The sequence below is a fragment of the Chrysemys picta genome, chromosome 7 (assembly GCF_011386835.1).
Source record: "Chrysemys picta bellii isolate R12L10 chromosome 7, ASM1138683v2, whole genome shotgun sequence".
Taxonomy (NCBI): domain Eukaryota; kingdom Metazoa; phylum Chordata; order Testudines; family Emydidae; genus Chrysemys; species Chrysemys picta.
Window position 1 is genome coordinate 125,896,887 of NC_088797.1, and position 22,829 is coordinate 125,919,715.

Consider the following 22,829-nt stretch of genomic DNA (forward strand, 5'->3'; position numbering starts at 1 on the left):
ATTGCCCTCCACTCTGCCTGCAGTGGGGCACCTGTGGGCCTGGCGCCAAGCCAGCTGCCAACTGGTGCTGTGGGGCAGGGCGAGGGGGTGGCGGCTGCTGGGTGAGCACCACACTGGGACAATGGGGTCTGCATGGGCCGCCCACCCCACCGCTCCCCCGCACAGCCCAGCTTTGCCAGGGCTGGGTGCAGTGGCTGTGGGTGTACGGAGCAACCCAGGGCAGGGCAAGCATGTGGTTTCCCAAGTTGCATGCAGGCAGGGGCAGCTGGTTCTGGGGGGCACCTAGCCCTCCCCACCCCCCAAATGGGGCTTGACCCCAGCCAGCTCCTCCCCACTCTGGGGGTTGCTGGATGTCCTGGGCCAGTGGCGCTAGCTAGCTCCTGCCTACTTCCCCTTGGGGCTGGGCTAGCCCCGCAAACTACGGCCCGCGGGACCCTCCTGCCCGGCCCCCGAGCTCCTGGCCCGGGAAGCTCGCCCCCGTCCCCTCCCCCCATCCCCCATCCTTCGCAGCCTCAGCTCGCCCCGCCACAGTGCTCTGGGCTGTGAGCTCCCGGGGCAGCGCGGCTGCAGTGCCCGGCCTGACCCCCTCTCTGTGCTGCGCGGTGCATGGCTGTAGCGCCGCCAGTGCTCCAGGCAGCGCGGTAAGGGGGCAGGGAGCAGGGGGGTTGGATAGAGGGCAGGGGAGTTCGGGGGCTGGTCAGGGGGGAAACGGGGTTGAATGGAGGCAGGGGTCCCGGGGGGCAGTCAGGAAGGGGAGGGGGGGTTGGATGGGGCGGCAGGGGGCAGTCAGGGGACAGGGAGATGGGATGGTTGGATGGGGCAGGGGTCCCGGCGAGGGGGTGCATAGGAGGTGGGGGCTGGGCCACGCCCCCCTCCCCGGCTCTCCATACAATTTACGAACCCCGATGCGGCTCTCAGGCCAAAAAGTTTGCCCGCCCCTGAGCTAGACCCTGGCTACTTCCCTGCCAGGCTGGGCTGGCCCCACAGGAAGCCCTGTCCCCCCCACTCCCGTCTGGGCTCCAGGCTACATCAAGGGTGGTGGCAGAGCTGAGCAGACAGGGGTGCCAGGGAGGGGGCTAGTGGGCAGAGCGCTGGGCTGGTACACTGGAGTCCTGCGTCCAGTTTTGGGCCCCGGACTACAAGACGGATGTGGAAAATTTGATACTTTATGATTCTATGACAGCTGGGTTCTAAGGGTCTATCCCAGCCTCCCTGAATGTCACCTCATCGTGCCATGCCTCAGTTTCCCCACCGCTAGTGGGGGGACAGTGACCCTGGACAGCAGAGTGAATGGCTGTTAATGCTTTAAAATTTGGGACTGCAGGGGCCCATCCTGCCAGCTGCTTCCAGGGGTCTGGAAGCCATCAAGCTCCAGGCTGGACACATCCTGCAGCCTTGCGCTTACAAAGAACCCTTCCAAATGTGACCTGAAGAGTACCTGACGCCAGGGCGCCTGCCTTTGGCTGTAGCCAGCCTGAACCAATGGCTCTGGGTGCCTGAACTGCCCCTTCTCATTCCAACGGACTGTTAACTCTGAACCCTACTGATGGCAAAGGCACCCGTTTTGCCTCTCTTGCCCCTGAGCAAAGCACACAAAGGTGCGCGATGCTCCCGCTATGCAGAGCTGTACCACCCACCATGCGCTTTGCCATCTCGCGAGGAGGGATGTGGGGGGCACGGGCAGAGAGGTCCGTGCTGGTGTCTGAGTTTAGTGCAGGCGAGCAGCTGGGCGTCTGTCCTTCAGCTTTTGTGTCCAACTCAGCCCTGGCCAGTGCCGCGGTTGTGCGTCCCTCCCTGGGCACCCCCAGGACCCCCGTCTCTGCCCAGTGTCTGATCACAGAGCTGGTCTGTCCCGCAGAGAGACCAGTTAACCGCCCCGGGGGTTAGCCCCAGCCGCAGCAGGGAGCTCCCACCCTTCCCCCGCCACTCCCCCTACCTTCAGGACCCCGCTCAGGAATGCCGCCCCTCCAGGAAAGATCTTCTCAATCCTCACCATCGGCTGCACCTTGGACTCGATCCCGCCCGAGATGCTGATCCCTGGAAGGCAACGAGGTAGCGGTGGAGCAGCCCCAACCTGTCCAGTCTGCCCGGACCCCTCCGGCTGTGGGCGGCCCCCAAGGCCTGACCCGCTTCAGCCAGCCCCGGCCCTACAGCTGGGATGTGCAGGGGGTGGGGGGCGGAGGGCTAGTGACCCCACATTGGCACCATTGCAGGCGCCGGTACTCACACCCGCTTCCAGCCCCATCCCCGGCCCGCGCCCCACTGCGCCCACCCAGTGCTGGGTCCCCCGCCCGGTGCCTTTGGCACCCGAAACTGGATGGAGACTCATGGGGGGAGGGGGAGGAGCGCGCCCTTCAATACAGATACCAGCTTCCCACCCCCCCCGCCGACCTCCAGGACCAGGCTGGGCCCAACTGTGACCCCTCCCAGGCATGGGCCAGGCTGGTTTTCAAACGCCCACGTGACGGGCTCCCACGTTCCTGAAATTCGACTCCACGGCCGGCCCGGCGCTGGGGTCTGTGATCACGGCCCTGGGGGGACTCGGCTGCCCCGTGACTGTGCCCGTCTCCAGCCCCTGCGTGGTGCCCACCGTGCCCCAGCCCACCTGGCGTCTCCCTGTCACAGCCGCATTTCAGCTGCCACCTGGGAAAACCCCAGCCTGGGTGCAGGAGCAGCGGGGCGGCCTGGGATGACAGGTGGAGGCTGCAGGGAGCCCAGAGGCAGGGGGCTCAGGGGGTGTACAGGGGGCAGAGAGGGGCTGCAGGGAGCCCAGCGACGGGGGGTGATGGGGTGCACAAGGGGTAGGGAGGGGCTGCAGGGGTGCACAGGGGACAGGGAGGGGCTGCAGGAAGCCCAGCGACAGGGAGCTCTGGGGGTACACAGGGGGCAGGGAGGGGCTGCAGGAAGCCCAGAGGCAGGCGGCTCAGGGGGTGTACAGGGGGCAGGGAGGGGCTGCAGGGAGCCCAGCGACGGGGGGCTCTGGGGGTACACGGGGCAGGGAGGGGCTGCAGGAAGCCCAGAGGCTAGCAGCTCAGGGGGTGTACAGGGGGCAGGGAGGGGCTGCAGGGAGCCCAGTAGTGGGGGGCTCTGGGGTACACAGGGGGCAGGGAGCCAAGCAGTGGGGGGCTCTGGGGGTACACAGGGGGCAGGGAGGGGCTGCGGGGAGCCCAGCAGTGGGGGGCTCCGGGGTACACAGGGGGAAGGGAGGGGCTCTGGGGGTACACAGGGGGCAGGGAGGGGCTGCAGGAAGCCCAGCAGTGGGGGGCCCGGCAGGGTGCCACTCACCCAAGGACTGCCTGAGCTTGGAGAGGCGGACAGTCATCAGCTCGCACTCCTCCTCGGCCGGGCCGTTGTGGGCCAGCCCCTCTGCCCCCTGGGCCCCTTGGCTGGGCACCGAGGTGCCCGCAAACAGCTGGCAGAGCCGTGGCCGGGCCCGGCGGGGCTTGCTGAGCCCCGCGTAGAGCCAGTCCTCCCCTGGCTCGGCCTCCCCCTGCCCGTTGGGGGAGCTGGGGGCATGCGGCCGCTCGCCGCCCTGCCCTGCCGGCTGTGCCAACGCCTCTGCGGAGGGGTCGGGTCGCGGCACCAGTCCCGGGCTCTGGGCAGGCTCTGCCAGCAGCCAGCTGGGCCCACTGGCAGCTGGAGATGCAGGGGGGCTGGAGGGGGCAGCGCAGGCGTCCACGGGCACGTCAGGCAGGGGCGTGTAGCCGCGCGGGTGAGTCTGTCTGCGGGAGCCCTTCAGCCGCTCCGGCCCTGCCCTCGGCACCAGCCCCACCTCCTCCTCGGCGCCCCCCGGCTCCGGGGCCTGGAGCGGCTGCAGCAGGAAACCTCCCCGGCGGTCTGCAAGGGAGAGACGGGCTGTTAGCAACGTGCTGGGGCAGCCCCCAGCCCTATCCCCCACCCACCTGGCCTCCGAGACCCCCCGGGCCTAGCCTCTGAGACCCCCCCCAATCCCAGCCTCCGAGACACCTCCTCAGCCCTGCCCTGTCCCCGGCCTCCAAGCCCCCCCATCCCAGCCTCCGAAACCCCTCCTCCTAGCCCTGCCCTGTCCCTGGCCCCCGAAACCCCCCAATCCCAGCCTCCGAGACCCCTCCTCCTAGCCCTGCCCTGTCCCTGGCCCCTGAGACCCCCCTAATCTAGCCTCCAAGACCCCTCCTCAGCCCTGCCCTGTCCCCCGAGACACCCCCGAAACCCCTCCTCCTAGCCCTGCCCTGTCCCTGTCCCCCGAAACTCCCCAATCCCAGCCTCCGAGAGCCCTGCCCTGTCCCCGGCCTCCGAGACACCTCCTCAGCCCTGCCCTGTCCCCGGCCTCCAAGCCCCCCCATCCCAGCTTCCGAAACCCCTCCTCCTAGCCCTGCCCTGTCCCTGTCCCCCGAAACCCCCCAATCCCAGCCTCCGAGACCCCTCCTCCTAGCCCTGCCCTGTCCCTGGCCCCTGAGACCCCCCCCCAATCTAGCCTCCAAGACCCCTCCTCAGCCCTGCCCTGTCCCCGGTCTCCGAGATCTGCTGGCCTCCGAGAACCCTCGGCCCCAGCCTGGCCCTGTCCCCCGAGAGGCCCCAGCCCTTTCCTGCCCCATGGCCTCTGAGCCCCCCTGAGTTCAGTCCTAGACACACCCCGCCCCCCCGCCCATGGTCCGAGCCCCCCATTGGTGGAGAATCAGAGCATCTAGCGACTGCCTTTCGGATCCCGGCCCCAGGGCTCCAGCCACCCTCGCTGCCAGCCCCTGGCAGGCCCAGAGCCTGGCCCTGACGGGACCCACAATCCCGTGGGCGCTTGGGGCCGGCTGGGAGGTGCGGGAACCACCTGACTCAGCCGGCGGCCAGTGACTGTGTCGCCCTCTAGTGGACAGAGCCCACAGTGCAGAGGTGCCAGCCCAACATGTGCAGCCAAGGTGGGGGGTGGGGGGCAACAGGGGGAGGCAAGCAGTGGGGGGGCTGGGCAGTGGGGGGATCTGGTGGGGGGAGGGGGCCAGTACTGACCAGGCACGGGTGTGATGAGGTGTCTCCTGGGAGGCATTTCCTGCTGCGCTGGGCGGAGCGCGGGCGATTTCCCTGCAGGTGGGCGGAGAAGCGCATCAGAGACAGGTTGGGCCCTTTGCTCCGGTTCCTGGTGCCCGAGGCTCTGGCTGCTGGCACGGCGCCTCCCCCCCAACCAGCCCGGCTGCCCACGCGGCGCCAGGCTGCCACCCCCTTCCAGGCCGAGCCTCGCTGGAAAGTTTGGGGCTTCTGCCACCAGCCCACTGCTGACGGCAGCTGTGCCCCCCTCCAGCTCTGCCAGCCGCGCCCTGCCTGGCTGGCACCTGCTGGCAGGGCACTGACCCCCCCCCCACCCCCGCTAGGGTGGGGCCTGGCCCGTGGAGCGCATGTGCTGACCATCCAGCCCTGTGCCCGGCTTCAGTGGGGGCTGCTCCGAGCCGATCACAGGCCTGCTGCCGGGGTGATGGGCTGAGCACACCCCCATGGGACACAGCGATGGGGCGATGGGGGCGAGTTTGCAAGGTGCCCACCCAGCCTTGGGTTTGGATCCTCATCCGCTGGTCCCAGGGTGTCATGGTGCCCAGATTAGAGGGGTTTGTGTCAGGACCCAGGGACTCTAGGAAGGGCAGGGCCTCGTTCATCACCAGGGGAAAGGCAAGACTGGCAGCCCAGGATCCCCGAAGCCAGCCCCCAAGACGAGAGGAGTTGGGAGCCAGCTGGGCCTGGCTCTCGTGGGGGCTCCCCCTACCTGCTCTGCTCTTCAGGGTGTCGTACGCCTCCAGCTCCAGTGGCACGACCATGCTGTCGAAGCGGCCCAGGTCGGTGGAGGTGACCAGGCTCCTGCAAGGAGCAAGGGGCAAGCTGTTAGTGCAGCCAAGTGACCGCCACTGAAATGCAGCCACTTCTGGGGTGGAACTCAGCGGCTGCCTAACAGCGCACAGCAACATGAGGTGACAGAAGCATCTCACATTCAATTGCCATAGTGCGGGTGATTCTAAGGAGCCCAATGTACTTACCCGGCCAGGATCTGCCCAGGGCGTCACCTCTACGCTCACTGTGAAAACTGCCCCACGAATGGAGGGGCACAAGGGGTCAGGGGCTTGGACCCAGCCCAGAGCAGCACAGCGCCCCCTAGCACCTTGTGCGGGCAATGCCTCAGTACCTCTTCAGAGAAAAGAGCACCCCCTAGGGACCTGCCTGCCTCATGCCCTCGAGCCCCCCAGAAACGCATGGACCTTGAGCCAACGTCCCAGCAGGGCCACGGGGCTCAGGGCTGAGCGGGGGCAAATCCAGCCCTGGTGAAACCGGCAGCCCTGGCTGTGTAGGACAGACTGGTGAGGCAGGGCGGAGTGTGAGGCCGGAGAGCCTAGGAGAAGGTGGCGCCGGGAGGCCTGGAGCGCAGAGCAAGTGTTGGGGGCTGTTCACCGTCCTGGGGCACAGAGGGACGAGGAGCTAAGGGCCGGGAGCATGAGCCAAAATCTGCTCCCAAGGCTGGGGGAACGTGCAGGGACCCCAGGGAGTTAAAGGAGCTGCCGGCCGCTCAGGGCCGAGTTCAGAATCTGGGCCACGCAGCCTTCCTGTCCCATCTCGCAACCTGCCGCAAGAGCCTTCTCCCTCGCAGCACGTGTGCTCTTTGATTGCAGAATAAACGCCCCAGCTGAGACAGGACCCAGATGGCACCGCGGGCAACCACTGGACCTGTGACCCCAGCGCTCCCCATCAACAGCCTCAGACTTCTTGACATATTTCTTGACACCTTAAATGACTGCTTCTTGGAGCAGCCAGTCCTGGAACCCACCAGGGGAGAGACAATTCCTGATTTAATCTGAAGTGGAGCACAGGATCGGGTCCAAGAGATGAATATAACTGGACCACTTGGTAATAGTGACCATAATATAATTACATTTAACATCCCTGTGGTGGAAAAAACACCACAACAGCCCCACACGGCAGCATTTCATTTCAGAAAGGGGAACTACACAAAAATGAGGAGGTTAGTTACACAGAAGTTAAAAGGCACAGCGCCAAAAGTGAAATCCCTGCAAGCTGCGTGGAAACATTTTAAAGACACCGTAATAGAGGCTCAACTTAAATGTATCCCCCAAATTAAAAAACAGAGTAGGCGAACCAAAAAAAATGCCGCCGTGGCTAAACAACAAAGTAAGAGAAGCAGTGAGAGGCAAAAAGTCGGCCTTTAAAAAGTGGAAGTTAAATCTTAGTGAGGAAAATAGAAAGGAGCATACAAAAACAACAAGGAGTCTGGTGGCACCTTAAAGACTAACAATCGGGGGTGGAGGGATAGCTCAGTGGTTTGAGCACTGGCCTGCTAAACCCAGGGTTGTGAGTTCAATCCTTGAGGGGGCCACTTAGGGATCTGGGGCAAAAATCAGTACTTGGCCCTGCTAGTGAAGGCAGCGGGCTGGACTTGATGACCTTTCAAGGTTCCTTCCAGTTCTAGGAGATAGGATATCTCCATTAATAAAAAAAAAAAATCTCCCTGGTCCTTCTATTACAGATTTAAAAGTCACTGTCGTTGAACAAAAAAACTTCAGAAACAGACTTCAAAGAGAAACAGCAGAACTAAAATTCATTTGCAAATTCAACACCATTAATCTGGGCTTGAATAGGGACTGGGAGTGGCTGGCTCATTACAGAAGTGGCTTTTCCTCTCCTGGAATTAACACCTCCTCATCTATTATTGGGAGTAGACTACATCCACCCTGATTGAATTGGCCCTGTCAACACTGGTTCTCCATGTGGTAACTCCCTGCTTCTGTAACTTTCACTTGCATCCGAAGAAGTGAGGTTTTTACCCACGAAAGCTTATGCCCAAATAAATCTGTTAGTCTTTAAGGTGCCACCAGACTCCTTGTTGTTTTTGTAGATACAGACTAACACGGCTACCCCCTGATACTTGATACCAAGAAAGGAGCATAAACTCTGGCAAATGAAGTGTACAAATATAATTAGGAAGGACAAAAAAGAATTTGAGGAACAGCTAGCCTGGAGCGGCGAACCACGGCTAGCGGGAGCTGTGATCGGCTGAACCTGCGGATGCGGCAGGTAAACAAACCTGCCAGGGTGCTTACCCTGGCGAGCCGCGTGCCAAAGGTTGCCGGTCCCTGTGATAGAGGTCTATAAAATCATGACTGGTGTGGAGAAAGTAAATCAGGAAGTGTTATTTACTCCTTCACATAACACAAGAACTAGGGGTCACCCGATGAAATGAATAGGCAGCAGGTTTAAAACAAACACAAGGAAGTATTTCTCCACACAACGCAGAGTCAACCTGTGGAACTCCTTGCCAGAGGATGTTGTGAAGACCAAGACTATAAAAGGGTTAAAAAAAGAACTAGATAAATTCATGGAGGATGGGTCCATCAATGGCTATTAGCCAGGATGGACAGGGATGGTGTCCCTAGGCTGTTTGTCAGAAGCTGGGAATGGGCGACAGGGGATGGATCACTCGATGATTCCCTGTTCTGTTCATTCCCTCTGGGGCACCTGGCATTGGCCACTGTCGGCAGACAGGATATTAGGCTAGATGCACCTTTGGTCTGACCCAGTCTAGCCATCCTTATGTTCTTATACCCCCAGGACAGGGGCCTGTTTCTCTGTCCCCTGGGACATGCTCCACGGAAAGCAGCACAGAGGGAACCCTCCACCCCAGCATCGTTCACCCACCTGACATCCCTCAGAAGCAGGAGTTTCTCAGGCCGGTCCAGGATGGCCAGGAGCGGCCTCACCAAGTCCTCCACCCCACCTTCATGGACATACTGCAGGCAAAGGACCGGCAGTGTCAGACGGGCCCCTTTGCGGGCCAGAGCCCAGAGCACCTGGCAGCACTTAGCCAGCGCCAAAATGCAGCCACCTCTGGGCTGGGACGCAGGCAGGGTTTCACAGCACCCAGCAACAAGCCGGAACAGCTCTGAAGAGGGAATCATAATTTCTCCTGGGGGTGGGAGGGAGGCACAACCTGATCAACCCCCGCTGGCATTTGGCCAGGACCCTCGGGCTTTCGTGTGGGGCGATGAGTGACTCCCTCCACTTTAAATCACTTCCCTGCCCTTAATCCAGATTGACACCAGCGTCAGTGAGACCAGGATCCAGCCCCAGGTCGAGCAGCGAGCACAAGGGGCAGTGCCTGCCGGTGCTGCGGTTCGGGACTGACGCGGGGGGCCAGCGTCACTGGCAGCTGTTCCTGCTTAGCCCAGGAGAGCCAAGGGCCGGGACACGGGGCAAGCTGGGAGTGTGACCCCCGGGCCACCGCTCAGACCAGCCACGCCTCGTCCCACCCTGAGGCTGGCAGCTGCCCCGTGCCGGGAGTGGGAGAGCGGCACGGGTCTGGCTGTGACGCCCTGGCAGGGGGTTGCCACCAGAGACCTTTGTTACGAGGGGCCCCTGGGAAACGGTTTCTTGGCCAGGGGCCTGCCCCAAAGGGGGGCACTGGGGTGGCCAGGAGGGGCGGGGGGCCCCGATGGGGGCGGGAGAAGTGAAGCAGACTAAACCCTTGTGACCAGCACGGTGCGGGAGAGTGGGGTCTAGGGGCTAGAACTGGGGCCTGGGAACCGGGAACCCAGGGCTTTGCTTGTGACCTGGCGCCAGTCCCACCCCGTGCCTCAGTTTCCCACGCTGTCTGATGGGGCTAGTGACGCCTGCTCTCCTCCCTGAGGCACTGGTCGGGCGTGGGTGAGCCAGAGGTTGGCCTCACTTTTACCCTCTCCCTGCCAGCTGGTGGGTGACCCTGCGGAAAAGGGGGGTCTCTGCCCATGGCACAAGAGCCCCCCTCCTGGGCGGCCTAGTGGAGATGCCCAGGAGTGGGGATTGCGAGGGGTTAATCTGGATTCTGTCTGGGTCCAGCCCTTGTCCTGACTCTGAAGGGGGGAGGGCAATGGTGTTGGGTGAGCAAAGGGGCAGTGGGGAGGGAGGGCTGAGCTCTCAAGGACACACAAATCGGCCACGGGAGTGTCCAACGGGCAGGCTCCGAGCGCCATCTAGTGTTCACTAGAGACACCCGCACCTAGCAGGCCCCGGGGTCAGCGTGTGCCCAGCCTCCCTGGCTACAGGGATGGGTCTGTGGGGGGCTCTAGGGGGAAGGCTGCCAGGGCACGGAGGGAGAAGGCTGCCCTTCTCTAGCACTTTCATCCCTGCATGCAGCCATGAGCAAAGCCAGGCACCGTCCCCAAGGAGAGATCCAGGTGGGGAAACTGAGACACGGAGAGGGTGACACGTGAACGCAGAGGCAAGGACGGATCTGGGAGAACAACTCAGCTCTCCTGCCGCATGGTGGGCAATGGGGGGGGGCACAGGGTGGTGAGCCGAGGAAACAGGCCCTGGAACAGAGTCCAGAGCCCCCGCCGGGTTGAGGGAGCCAGCTGGCCAGGCCGGGGTGCCCTTCCCGAGATCCCATAGGACAGGACAGCCTGGTTACCCTTTGCCCTGCCCCCTCATTGCTCTCTGCTTTGGGCACCGCGGGCACTGGTCACACCCATCCCGCGTCCCTGCTGGGCTCCTGGCTGTGGGGCAGGTAACAGCAGCCCAGGCGCGTTCCCACGCTCCTTACCCGGGTGCAGTGGCGGAGCACGGCCGTCACCTCATCCTCCGTCAGCAGCTTCCCGGCCATGTCCCGGAGGAGCGGGAGGCAGCTCTCAGCGGCTGGGCTGGGCTCGCGGCCGGCGCGCCCCGGGGAGCCCAGGAAACTGACGGGACGGCCTTTGTCTGGGGAGCAGCAAAACGGGGTGAGCGCAGGGCCGCTGGTGCGGAGATGGGAGCTCCAGAGAGGTGGCCCTCACCTGAGCCTGGGCTGCAGCCCGCTGGCTGTGTAGGTCCCCTCCCCGCCCAGGAGCTCGGCAGCTATGGGTCTACAGGGAGCAGCCCAGCGCGGCGTCCCCGGACTGGCCACGGTACAGCTGAGATGTCCCCGGCCTTCAAATCAGGAATGCATAACATCCCCTCCCTGAAATCCCCTTGGGGCTCCAATCTCCTCCCGCCGCCGGCACCAGGGGAAAGAAAGGGAGCCGGGTCTCTCCGGGACAGCAAGTGGGGAGGCAAAAGGCAAACACAACAGCACACACATGCGCACGCACACACTCACCAGCACACGCCTGCACACAAAAGCACATGCGCACATATAAAAGCACATGTGCACCAGCACACACATGCACACACCAGCACATGCATGCATGCACCAGCACACGCATGCCAGCACATGTGCACCAGCACACGCCTGTACACACCAGCACACACATGCACATGCACACACATCAGCACACACATGTACACGCATGCCATCACACACATGCACACACGTGCACCGCAGTTACCCCGCTTCAGGCTCCGGCTGACAAATTTCTGCAGGGCGCTGGCTGCAGGTGGAAAGCAGAGGGCAAAACCAGCACACCAGGGGTTAATACCCCGCGGGTGAGCTGGCGCCAGGGGCCTCGAGACTGCGACTGGCTCCCCCAACTCGGGGGGGCGGGCGGGCAACGTGCAAAGCAGGACAGCGCTTTGCGGTTAAGGGGCTGGGAATGAGGAGACCTGGGGTTGACCCCTGACTCCGCCACAGGCCACCGGCGACCCTGGGCAAGTCACTTCACCTTTCTGGGCCTCGACAATCCCAGCTGCAAGGGGGGGGGGGCTGTACAGGCTGTCAGCTCTGGGGACAGGGCCCATCTCCCTGGGTGTGTGGGGGAGCAGGGTCCCTTTCTCCCTGGGCATGGGCGGAGGCAGGGCCATCTGTCCCTGGGCGCCGGGCAAGGCAACCCCAAGCAATCAAAATTCATGTGATTTAAAATAATAAATTCCCTGGGGGAATCACCATGGGGCCAGACCCCACCTCGGGCCCATTCCAGCCCCCGCCCCCCCGACACAGCCTCGCCCACTCCCCAGGTGTCCCGGTGCCCGTTACCTTTCTCCCGCTCCGGGCTGGCTGGGGACCTGGCCCGTCTCCTGCGCCCTGGCGGCCCAGCCCCCTCACTGCCTGGCGCCCAGCTCTGCTTCGCCCGGCTGCCTCGGAAGAAGAGGTTGACGAGGGTCTTGGAGCGCCGCAGTCCGGCCTTGTCCTCGGCGGGCGCTGGCGTCTCCTGCCTCTTCTCCTCTGGCATCGGGAAAAGAGCCACGGATCGGACCGGGGCCAGGTGGGAGCAGCGGCTCGGAGCCAAGCACGTCTCACCCCGGCCCCCTTGGGCGCCGCTGGGCATCGGACCCGGGCCCCGATCCCTGCCTGGGTTTGCCAGGCGACCACCACAGAGCGCAGCCATCACCAATCACAGAGTGCACCCCCCCTCCTCATTCTTTCCTGGCCGGGCCCAGTCCCCATCTCCCACCTCGGAGCTTCCTTCTCCCCCCCTGCCCTGGGGCATCGAACGCCCCGGTACACATTCTCCTCCGGGCCTGGACATAGGGGAGGGTGACGGGTCGGACCCCCGGACAGCTCGAGGCCCCCCGGGCTGGGGGGCAGGGGAAACGGCAGCTCAGGTCAGACTCCAGAGATGTCACCGTCTGAAAGTGGGGAGTTGGGACCAGCTAACGCCCCACCCGGGGGCAGGGCGGCTGGAAAGTAGAGGAACCTGCCTGGGATACACGGCAGGGAGGGGGCTGCTCTCGCGCCAGGCAGGCAGCGGGCACCTGCTCCCCGGGCTGGGCTGATTCCCCCGTAGCTGGCTGAACACGAGTCCCCCTCCGAGGCGGAGTCACACCTCTGGACACAGGCTCCAGCACTGGGCGAGGAGCTGGGGGCGGGGCGGGGGGGAGCAGGAGAGGAGAGCCCAGCGTGGGGGGATTTAAGGTGCTCCCTGCAAGCTGGGGGACAGCAGGTCAGGCATCAGTAGAGCTCTGGGGGGGTGGATCATAGGGCTGGCAGGGGTCTGCGGGTTGGGATTGAGGGGCACTGTAGAGCTAGGAAATGGGAGAGCCTAGGGCTGGGCTAGGAGGGGGCTGTGGGTCGGGATTGAGGGGCACCGTGGAGCTGGGGAATGGGGGGGCCCGGGGATGGGCTAGCAGGGGGCTGCGGGTTGGGATTGAGGGGCACCGTAGAACTGGGGAATGGGGGGGCCCAGGGCTGGGCTAGGAGGGGGCTGCGGATCGGGATTGAGGGGCACCGTAGAACTGGGGAATGGGGGGGCCCAGGGCTGGGCTAGGAGGGGGCTGCGGGTCGGGATTGAGGGGCACTGTAGAGCTGGGAAATGGGGGGGCCCAGGGCTGGGATAGGAGGGGGCTGCGGGTCGGGATTGAGGGGCACCGTAGAACTGGGGAATGGGGGGGGCCCAGGGCTGGGCTAGGAGGGGGCTGCGGGTCGGGATTGAGGGGTACCGTAGAACTGGGGAATGGGGGGGCCCAGGGCTGGGCTAGGAGGGGTCTGCGGGTTGGGATTCAGGGGCACTGTAGAGCTGGGAAATGGGGGGGGGCCCAGGGCTGGGATAGGAGGGGGCTGCGGGTCGGGATTGAGGGGTACCGTAGAACTGGGGAATGGGGGGGCCCAGGGCTGGGCTAGGAGAGGGCTGTGGGTCGGGATTGAGGGGCACCGTAGAGCTGGGGAATGGGGGGGCCCAGGACTGGGCTAGGAGGGGGCTGTGGGTCGGGATTGAGGGGCACCGTAGAACTGGGGAATGGGGGGGCCCAGGACTGGGCTAGCAGGGGGCTGCGGGTCGGGATTGAGGGGCACCGTAGAGCTGGGGAATGGGGGGGCCCAGGGCTGGGCTAGGAGGGGGCTGTGGGTCGGGATTGAGGGGCACCGTGGAGCTGGGGAATGGGGGGGCCCAGGGCTGGGCTAGCAGGGGGCTGCGGATCAGGATTGAGGGGCACCAGTATGTGCACACAGGGGGAACCCATTCAGCTCATGCTCTGGCCAGTCCCGGTGCCAGCACTTACCGCCTACGGTGAGGTAGCTCTGGGATCTCTTGAGGGGCTGCCGGGGCCGGCTCAGTGCCAGGAGCAGGGCCATCCGGGGCGAGCTGGAGAAGGGCCTGTGCTTCTTGCTGGGGAGCGGGTCCCGGAGGCTCTCGGCCCGGATGGCCGTGTCCTTCAGGATCTCCGGCGGGTGCACGGTGCGCCGGGTCTCGGGGGGCAGGTCTGTCTGCATGGCCGTCTCCACTCGCTCCAGGGAGCGGCTGCGCGCCGGAGGGTCCTCCGTGGAGATGGAGACATCCACCATGTGGGCTGGGGAGGGGCTGGAGAGCAGGGCCTGGGGCCGCCCGTCCAGGGAGCTGTGGGGGGTCCCCGAGGAGTAGGAGGAGATGGAGGAGCTGGTCTCTGAGGCCTGCGAGAGCTGCTGCAGTTGGCCATTGGTCACTGGGAAGAGATGAAGGGGTGAGAACCCGTGGGGAGGGAAGGAGCCATCCCAGCCTCGGCCCCTGGGATCTCACAGCGTCACTGTCTGGGCCCCGTGGAACCCAGGCCCTGCACTGGGAGCTGCAGGAGAACCGCCAGAGACGCTGGCTGAGTACATGTCTGTGCGCACCTACTACCCAGCTATGTGTCATAGGCCCTGTACTGCTGGTAGGTAATGGGGATTCCCCTTGAGCTCTCATGGCCAGGAGCTCACGCTCTTGGGAGCAGCCGGGTCTGGGCAGCCGTGGAATGCAGCATAGGGACCCCTGGAAAGAGCCAGCCGGCCAAAGATGGGTGGTAAACCCGGGCACCAACACTGCACCTGTGCCCGTGAATCTCAAGGCCTGTTCCAGGAGCGACCGGGTGGTGCCATCGTCTGAAGGCAGCCGGGTCACTGAGCCCTCAGCAGGCAGTTCCCGAGGCCATGAGGCGAGGCAGGGTCCGACACCGGAACAGGACCCAGGCGTCCTGGCTCCCAGCCCTTCGCTTGCTCAGCGAGAGAGAACTGCACTGGCATCTCATTATGATTCCCAGTGGCAGATGGTCCCCTGGGGAACTTGCCCCCAGCCCCCAGCTCTAGGCAGGGATGTCCCGGGGGGGGGGCGTCGAGGGGGGCTCTCTTACACCGACTGAGCCAGCAGTACTCGGCCACCATCTCCTTGTAGGCGGGGAAGCGGCCCGTCTCCTAGACGCCGAGGGAAGGACGAGGGTTAGTGTGTAACCGGCTGCCCCGGGCCGCGTCGTCGACATGAACCCGATCTGCGCGCCGGAGCCTGCCATGAATAATGCAGCCACCTGCCAGCGCCCAGCTGGGCTGAAACTGGATCTGCCCGAGAACGAGGCCCGTGCCCCGGCTTGGGCACCAGCCAGGAGCTCCCCAGAGCTGCCTACGTCAGGGGAACGCCGAGGCGGCACCCAGGGCATTTCAGCCACCAGCGCCAGGGCGGGGGAGAAGCAGAGTGCCTGCTCCGTGTCCCGGGAAGGGCCCTCGGGCTGGGAGTCACCGGAGTCCCTCTCATGGCAACGTGCCGAGTGCCCAGGCCATGATGGGCTTCTCCAGCCTTTCCCAGGGTGGCACGGTCCCACCTCCCCCTCCCCGGGCCGATCCCAGCCCAGCGTCCCGGGCGGCAGGTCCTACCCGGATGGTCAGCATGATGTGCGTCTGCCCCTTTAGCACTTCCACTGCCTTGCTATGGCTGATGGCGTCGAACTTGACTCCGTTGGCTGCAAGGACTTGATCTCCCACTCTGATCCCGTTCTGCTCCGCCAGCCCGCCGGGGTCGACACTGGAACGACAGCCCACGTCAGGCGGCCGGTGGCTCTCAGGCCCCCCGAGCCCAGTTCATCTCCCTAAGGGGCGCATGACCCACTGCTGGGGACATGTGAAACCAGACTGGGGCGATCAACTCAAGGACCTGATCCCACCCTGGACAGGCTGCCCCGCCTGCTAGATCCTGCCCCACCTCCAGGGCCGGGAGAAAGCCGGATTCTAGCCAGGCAATATCTCCAGACAAGGCCACGTGACACCCCCGATCCCCACACCTGACCCTTCCAAGCCGGGTGCGGGTCCAGCTGTTCTTGCCATCAGCTGGGGGACGTTCTGGCTGAGTGGCTGGCCCCTAGCTGAGTGCCTGGCCGCTGCTCCTTGCCCCACGTTCCCTGGCTTGGATGGGGCTGGGCCTGCCCTTGGATGGAGGAGGGGGGTGGTCTCTGGCCTTGGCTGGAAGGGGTCTCTGGCATAGCAGGACCAAACCTCCATGAGTCTCCATTCACCCCCAGCGCTTTGCCCACCATCCTTCAGACACGGGCGATTTTTGCCAAGCTCAGAGAGAAGCCGGGCGCGCAGCCCCGCGGCGTGGGAACCATCGCATTTCAGAGGCCACTGCCGAGAATCTGGCCCCGGGAGGTGCTTTGCTGGAGAAGGGACCGAGAGACTGTAAACACTGAACATATCGCCTGGAGCTCCCACGTGTCCCTTCGTTCTTCGCTTTGGAAAGGTGGAGACGTCGGAGTGAGGAACCTGCTGAATTGGTCTTAGGGACGGGGCAGGGCAAACCCGCCTGAGAGCTGCAGGGGAAGACGAATCCCCAGGGGGATCCACGCTAGGATGGAAACGGCCTGTGAGCGGGACCCAGAAAATCCCACAGGCTCCTACATAGGCGCTTGCTCCCGCAAACACCTGGGATGGGGCTCCTCACATGCTGGGCAGAGGGGTCCTGGGACAGCAAACTGATAGGTCCATCCCCAGCCTTAACTCCACCCCCGTCCTAGGGATATGCACCATCCAGTGATCTGATTGGCGGAGCATCCCAGCGGTCAGCTGGCTCCTTGCTCTCATGTAGTCCGGAGACTACAATTCCCAGCAAACCTTGGTCTTAAAGGGCCCCACACCCCACACACCCCCTGGCTGTACCGGCCCTAACTTGCTTTGTAATGCAGTTAATTAGATTTCCAGCTGTCCCCCATCTCCCAGGGCTCCGTAAGCAGTAACTGGTTTATCTCGCAGACGTGGAAGCCCGGGGAGGCCCCAGAGACGCTAGCGGGCGCCGGGCGCAGCTGCTAGGGGCCAACGTACCTGGAGACGTAGATGCCGAGGCCGAACTCCTTGCCCCCGCGGATGTTGAAGCCCAGACAGTAGTCGTCGGAGGTGGTGTAGAGATGGACCATGCGCCTCACGCCGCCCTCGGAGCTGCTGTCCGACGGGGTCGAGCCGCTCTTCTCCACAACCAGGCGCCTGTTCACGACATCCACCCTGCCACCAGAGCGACAGGATTCAAACAGGGGGCCGAAACCCCGGGCCTGGCTCTGGCACGTCTACACGGAGAACCCTACGGCAGCCCGGCTGCAGCAGGCGCTACAGAGGGGAGGAGTTCTCCACTCGCCGGAGCGAATCCACCTGCCCGAGTCGCTGGGTTGACAGAAGAATTCTTCCCTTTCCCTAGCGCTGTCTACACGGGGACGTACGTTGGCTTAACTACGTCGCTCGGGGGGTGGATTTTTCGCACGTGGCTGGGTTGATCTCCACCTCCAGCGCAGCCCAGCCCAGCCCCCGCAGCCTCACGGAGCAGCTCCCCCAGGGTGGCAATCTCATGCCGTCAGACAACCCGTGGGAACGGCAGAAATCTCATGAGATTGGCTCTTTCTCCAGCCACTTCTGGGCCCCTGCTGAGGTGCTGGCTGCATCCGAACTGGAAAACGGTCGTTTGGAGACAGATGGTCAAAAGTGCCTGACTCCAAACGAACGCCAGTGGGGACTGGCTGCCAGCTTTGAAAAATCTCCCCCCAGACCCACAGAGGCAGGCGGGAGCTGGTGGTTCAAATCAGACTCCCCCTCGGATTTGCAGGGGGCATGGATCTGTGGGTCCAGTTTCGACCTCCCTCTAGCTTTGATGCTACGTATAGAGGGAAATCTCACCTGCCCGGAACCTGAACTGCAAATATTGGGAGGTTTGGAAAAGGTGGAGGAAGTTTTCATTCCCATGGTGGGACCCCATCCCCCTTCTGGCCAGTAGATGGGCCACCACGAGAGAGGCTGTCCTGGAGGTTTGACCAGACGCCTCTCCCGAGGGAGCCTGACCATGAGTTTCCAGGCCAGGGGACTCTGCTAGATCAGGGAAGTTTAGGATCAGAATCCAAACTTTCAGGAGCAAATCCACCCCCAGTCTCCAACCCCCCCTAAGATTCTGCCCTCGCACAGCTCCTGAAGCCTGCTCTGCTCCCCAACAGCTAACAGGACAGCGGGGGCAGAGTCACCCGCAGACCCAGAGATAGGCACGGCGAGGAATCTGGCAGGAATCCAGCGTTCCTCTTCTCACAAGACCCCTGCGGGGATCAAACCCACGACCTCTAGATCAAGAAACAGGCACCTTTACAGCATGAGCTAAGGAAGCCAGGCTCTGTAGGCTGATTCCAGCCTAGAACTGGGGGTTCGTTGGGGGTGAGATCTGGAAAAACCAGTAATGGACAAACCAACCTCTCAACCCTTTAGCCCTCGTGTCTCACTGCCCCTGAACGCCAACCTTAGGCTCTTACACATCGTGGCACTGAAGCCCACCTCAGGCCCAGCCCGCCACGAAGCTCTGCTAACCCAGTCTGGGCTCTCCCTGCACATCTCTGCCGATGCCCCTCAATCCCAGCTCACAACCCCCGCTATCTTCCCCCGGCCCCCTGCCAACGTTCCTCAACCCTTCCCCCGCTATTCCGGTCCCCGCCCGTGACCCCAGGCTGCCCAGCGGGCAGATCTGTGTGATGCGGACAAACAAGGGCCTAGCATATGACCCTGGGACACCCAATTCTCCGAGGGCCCAATGCAGGATTCGAACCTGTCCTCCGGAGGGGACCGCTGAGCGCATGAACCCCATGGGACACCGAGTCCCGAGTTCATTCCAATGTGCTCTCCCGGCTTCTCGTGAACCCGAGAGCTCCCGCTCTGCTCAGAGGAGTCCGGCTTTGGCCCACCCGCATCAGACACTGTCAGGCACCTGGGACGGGCCGAGGACAGCGGCAAGGTGTAGGTAGCAAGTGCGCCACTGCTTACCAGGTGGTCTTTTCTCGGGAGAATTTAATCCCTGGCACTTTTCCCATGCGTCTCACCATCATCCGCAGCCGGTTGTTCCCAGTCAAGACCTTGACGGCACTCCCCATGGTGATGCTCTCCAAGCTCACGCTGTTCACCTCCGTGATTTTGTCCCCGATGCACAGGCCGGCCAGGTCTGCAACGTTAAACGGAGACCCCTGAGATCAGGCTGAGAGGAGGCGGCTGGGCTGCGCGGGACGGGGGAGCTAAAAGCTGGGGGATGGCTGCCTGGTCCAGCCAGACGTTCCCCGAGACGACAAGTTCTCAGCTCAGCAGCAGCCAGATCTCACCTGGTGTGTTGTAGTAAACACCTCGACCTGGAACGATCAGGTGGGAACTCACCCTCCAGCCCTGGGAATGGACGGCCATGGCCGTGCGGCGTGGGGGAGAGCAGTTTCCTTGATGTCACGCTCCCCGCTTCCCTCATGTGCAGCTGTGCACCGAATTTCCACCAGCAATGACCACGGCCACGGGTCTCAGGTACTTACCTGGGCCCCATCTCTGCAGTATCACAAGCTCTAATGCATTTAGCCTCCCTAATGGCCTGCGAGGTAGAAAGTACCCCTGCCAGACAGAGGCTAAGTGACTTGGCCAAGGTCATGCAGCAAGCCTGTGGCAGACACTGGGAAACTGAACCCGCAGCTTCTATTTCCCAGGCTGGCGCTCTGACCATTGGGCCAGGCTTTCTCCAGGCTCACAGAAAAAGGCCCTGGCCCATTGCTGAGACCAGACACACAAGCTCCTCCAGGCTATCTGGGCGTCACGTTTTGACCCTGCCCAAAGAGGCGGCTCAGATTTTCATCACCTGTCCTCAAGCTAATTCCCACGACGAGCTAATTCCCATTAACGAGCACCGAACCCGCCAGGACCTGGAACAGAGCCTGGGGGTTGTTATTTCTGACGACAGCGTGTTATTCGGACAGCCACCCTCTGCCCGCACTGAATTGCTCCGGTGCTTGCAGAATAGATCCCGCCCCTCCCGTAAAGGGTTAACAGAGGAGGTGAGGCAAAGGGCTCCCCATGCCCCACAGAGATACCTAGATCCCCTCACTTCCCACCCCAGTGCAACCAGCCCGACACGTGTTCAAGGCCAGAAGGGACCATGAGATCTCCTGCATAGCGCAGACCACAGACCCTCCCCCAGCTCCCCCTGGATTGAGGCCAATCACTTGCATTTGACTAAAGCAGAGGTCCCCAAACTGTGGGGCAAGGAGGAACATTGTGGGGGATGGTGGGGCACGGCTGGGGCCTGGGCCAGCCTTCATGGGGGGCGGGGCAGGAGCGCCACCCAGCTCTGCTCTTGGTCCCGCCCCCAGCTGTGGGCCCCTTACCTCTCTCCATATCCCCCACTCCCGCAGCCGCGGCCCCGGTCCTGGCTCGGGGATGTGTGTGTGCAGACAGGGGTAAGAGGTGCACAAGGTAAAAAGTTTGGATGTAGGGTGACCAGATGTCCCAATTTTATAGGGACAGTCCCAATTTTGGGGTCTTTTTCTTATATAGGCTCCTATTACCTCCCCACCCCCATCCCGATTTTTCACATTTGCTATCTGGTCATCCTATTTGGACAAAAGCATTTTCCAAAGAGGCACCAGGCTGGATCTGAAGACATGAAGTGCTGGAGACCCCATTGCGTCCCTTGGCAGCTTGCTCCCGGGGTTAGACACCGAAAAACACCAGCCTGATTTCAATTTGAATTTGCCTGGTTTGACCCTCCAGCCATGAGTCCTGGTTCTGCCGCTTAGTACTGGGGGTTTTCTCGGTGGCTCCTCTCCAGTTTCCCCAACACCCGCTTTCCAACGCAGAGCCGGTGCGGGGTGGCTGACCCCAAAAAGTAGGAGTCAGACCGCAGCGACCCGTCAGATCAGTCCCAAGATCACGTGACAGGCTAACGTACGTTTGCTGGGCCGCCCTCGGAGGTTTGCATTCCCCCGTCCCCACTTCGTGTTGCCGATTTAGGCTGAGGAACACGATTCTGGCCCCTGCACCCCGACAGCTAGTCCTTTTGGGGGGCTTCCCTGCAGCCCCACATCTGCTCCTCCAGCCGCTGTGGAATTCTTCCCCCACACACCCCTGGCCTCTGGGGGGCACCTCCGGGGGGGAGGGTCTGCGCGTCTCCCCCTGCCAGGCCTGGTGCTGCAAGGGAGGGGTGGGGGCACCCTGAGCTGTTGGGTTCTTTCTGCCCCCTCCTGTGAGAAAGTTGTTGGCTGCTCCCCCGTCCACTCCCCTCCCCCAAAACTCCTCTGGGGAGCTGGGGAGCCATTTGCCTCCCTTCTGCTGCAGCCCGGGTTGGGGGCTCTTCCCCTGGAGGCAGGAGGTGGGGCAGGCAGACGATCAGAGGTGGGGTTCCCCATGGCAGCTCCTATGGCATCATGGCAAAACTGGCTCCATCACGGGCCAGTCTCACGGTCTGCTGGGGGGCTCTCGGCGCTAGGCAGGACAGCCGCAGGTTAAGTCTGGGGTCGGTAGCCTTGCGAGCAGCCAGGCAGGAACGACTTAATGCAAAGCCGCATCAAGCCCTTTGGTCTCCCACGGCATCGGGCCGTCGCTCCGATTGCACCTCCCACACGTTCCGCGCCTGGCAGAGCGCGGCCCCTCTCTCCTTGCGCCAGGCCCGGGTCTCCTCCAAAGGCCCCGTCACCAGTGCCCGCAGGCCCCTCAATTTGCTTCCCCCCACCCGTTCTGCCAGCCCTAGGACCCAGCTCCCCACCCCCGGGTACTAGACCCGGAAGAGAACTCAGCACTTCGGAAATGTGGGGTCTGTCCGGATCCAGCCGGGCACGACCTTTGTGGAATCCCGATTCCCCCGGCAGTCCGGGAAGCTGGGCCCGGGAACCCCCCTGGGCACCGACTCCCACTGCAGGGCTGATTGGTGCAGCGAGGGAGGAAACCTTGCAGGAATCCCAGACCGGGCAGCCTTCCAGAGGATTCACGAAGCCCACAACCCTCCCAGCCCTCCAGTAAACAAACCGGTGGGACAGCACCCAGCCTGGTAAGCTGAGCTGGGCGCGGGGCAGCTGTACGGCACGGGGCCACACCACACAGGCTTCTTCTGCCTCCTGTGCCCCGATGCATCCCTGCCCCAGCTCACCCCTGCTCCTTCCCCACCTGCCCACCGTCCCCTGCCGTGCAAGGAGAGCCCACAGACCGGGACTTGGAATCAGCACTCCCCGCACGGCCCCCTGCTCTCCACCCAGACATGGGAGCTGCCCGGTTTCTCCTTCCAGGAGGTGCAGCCCCTTGGAGACTACAAATGCCAGCATGCCTCAGTCGGCGCCTCCCTGGGCAGCCCTGCGCTTGGACCCAAGACGGAGCGCTGCCTCTTGGGAGCGCTGACAGTCCCCAGGGCACTTGCATCTTTAGCCAAGGCAAAGGCTGCCCGGGTCAAGGTGGAGCATTGCATGCTGGGACTTGTGGTCTCCCCATGATGGCGGGCAGAGGCGGCAGGCGGCCCCTCGGGCACGGCACCCCTCGACGAGCTCCACTTACCGGCGCTGCTGCCCTCCTCCACTTTGCTGACGAAGATGCCCAGCCCGTGCTCCGAGCCGCCCCGCACGCTGAAGCCCAGCTTCCCATCTGCGCTCTTCTCCACCGTGATGGCGTTGATCACGTCGCTCTCATCGCCGGTGGCTGTGGGGACAGGGCCCAAACACGCGGGAGAGAACGGGGTGGTTTCCGCAGCCACCAGGCCCCGCATCGCAGCCCGCTTACGCGAGAGCCGGGCCAGGCCTAGCAAGGCACGTGAACGGGCCAGGCTGGGTTACGGACACACGGCTGCTTTCTGGTGGCCTCTGGAGTGCCGCTGCAGGGCTCACACCGCATTTACAGGGCTATTGCCCTGTTCCCATACGCGATACGGGCCCACAGAGTCAAGTCCTCACCAAGCCCGTTAGAAGTGTTAACAGCCAGGGATCGCAAAGTGCTTTCCAAAGATCAACTAACTGCGCCACACCCT

At 63.4% G+C, this 22,829-nt stretch overlaps 1 protein-coding gene across 2 annotated transcripts in view; it reads right to left on the reverse strand.

The window, feature by feature from the left end:
- Positions 1–22,829, reverse strand: part of PDZD7 (PDZ domain containing 7) — a 31,178-nt gene that overhangs the window by 2,685 nt on the left and 5,664 nt on the right. For both annotated transcript variants that reach the window (XM_042845201.2, XM_024100454.3), the window contains exons 3-15: positions 22,364–22,504; positions 18,839–19,013; positions 16,877–17,053; positions 15,440–15,587; positions 14,926–14,986; positions 13,843–14,262; positions 11,882–12,070; positions 10,538–10,692; positions 8,659–8,750; positions 5,723–5,814; positions 4,978–5,049; positions 3,286–3,837; positions 1,937–2,037 (exon numbers count right to left, since the gene is read on the reverse strand). In XM_042845201.2, coding sequence (XP_042701135.2) covers positions 1,937–2,037; positions 3,286–3,837; positions 4,978–5,049; positions 5,723–5,814; positions 8,659–8,750; positions 10,538–10,692; positions 11,882–12,070; positions 13,843–14,262; positions 14,926–14,986; positions 15,440–15,587; positions 16,877–17,053; positions 18,839–19,013; positions 22,364–22,504 — 2,375 coding nt within the window. The remainder of the gene's footprint in view (positions 1–1,936; positions 2,038–3,285; positions 3,838–4,977; positions 5,050–5,722; positions 5,815–8,658; positions 8,751–10,537; positions 10,693–11,881; positions 12,071–13,842; positions 14,263–14,925; positions 14,987–15,439; positions 15,588–16,876; positions 17,054–18,838; positions 19,014–22,363; positions 22,505–22,829) is intronic.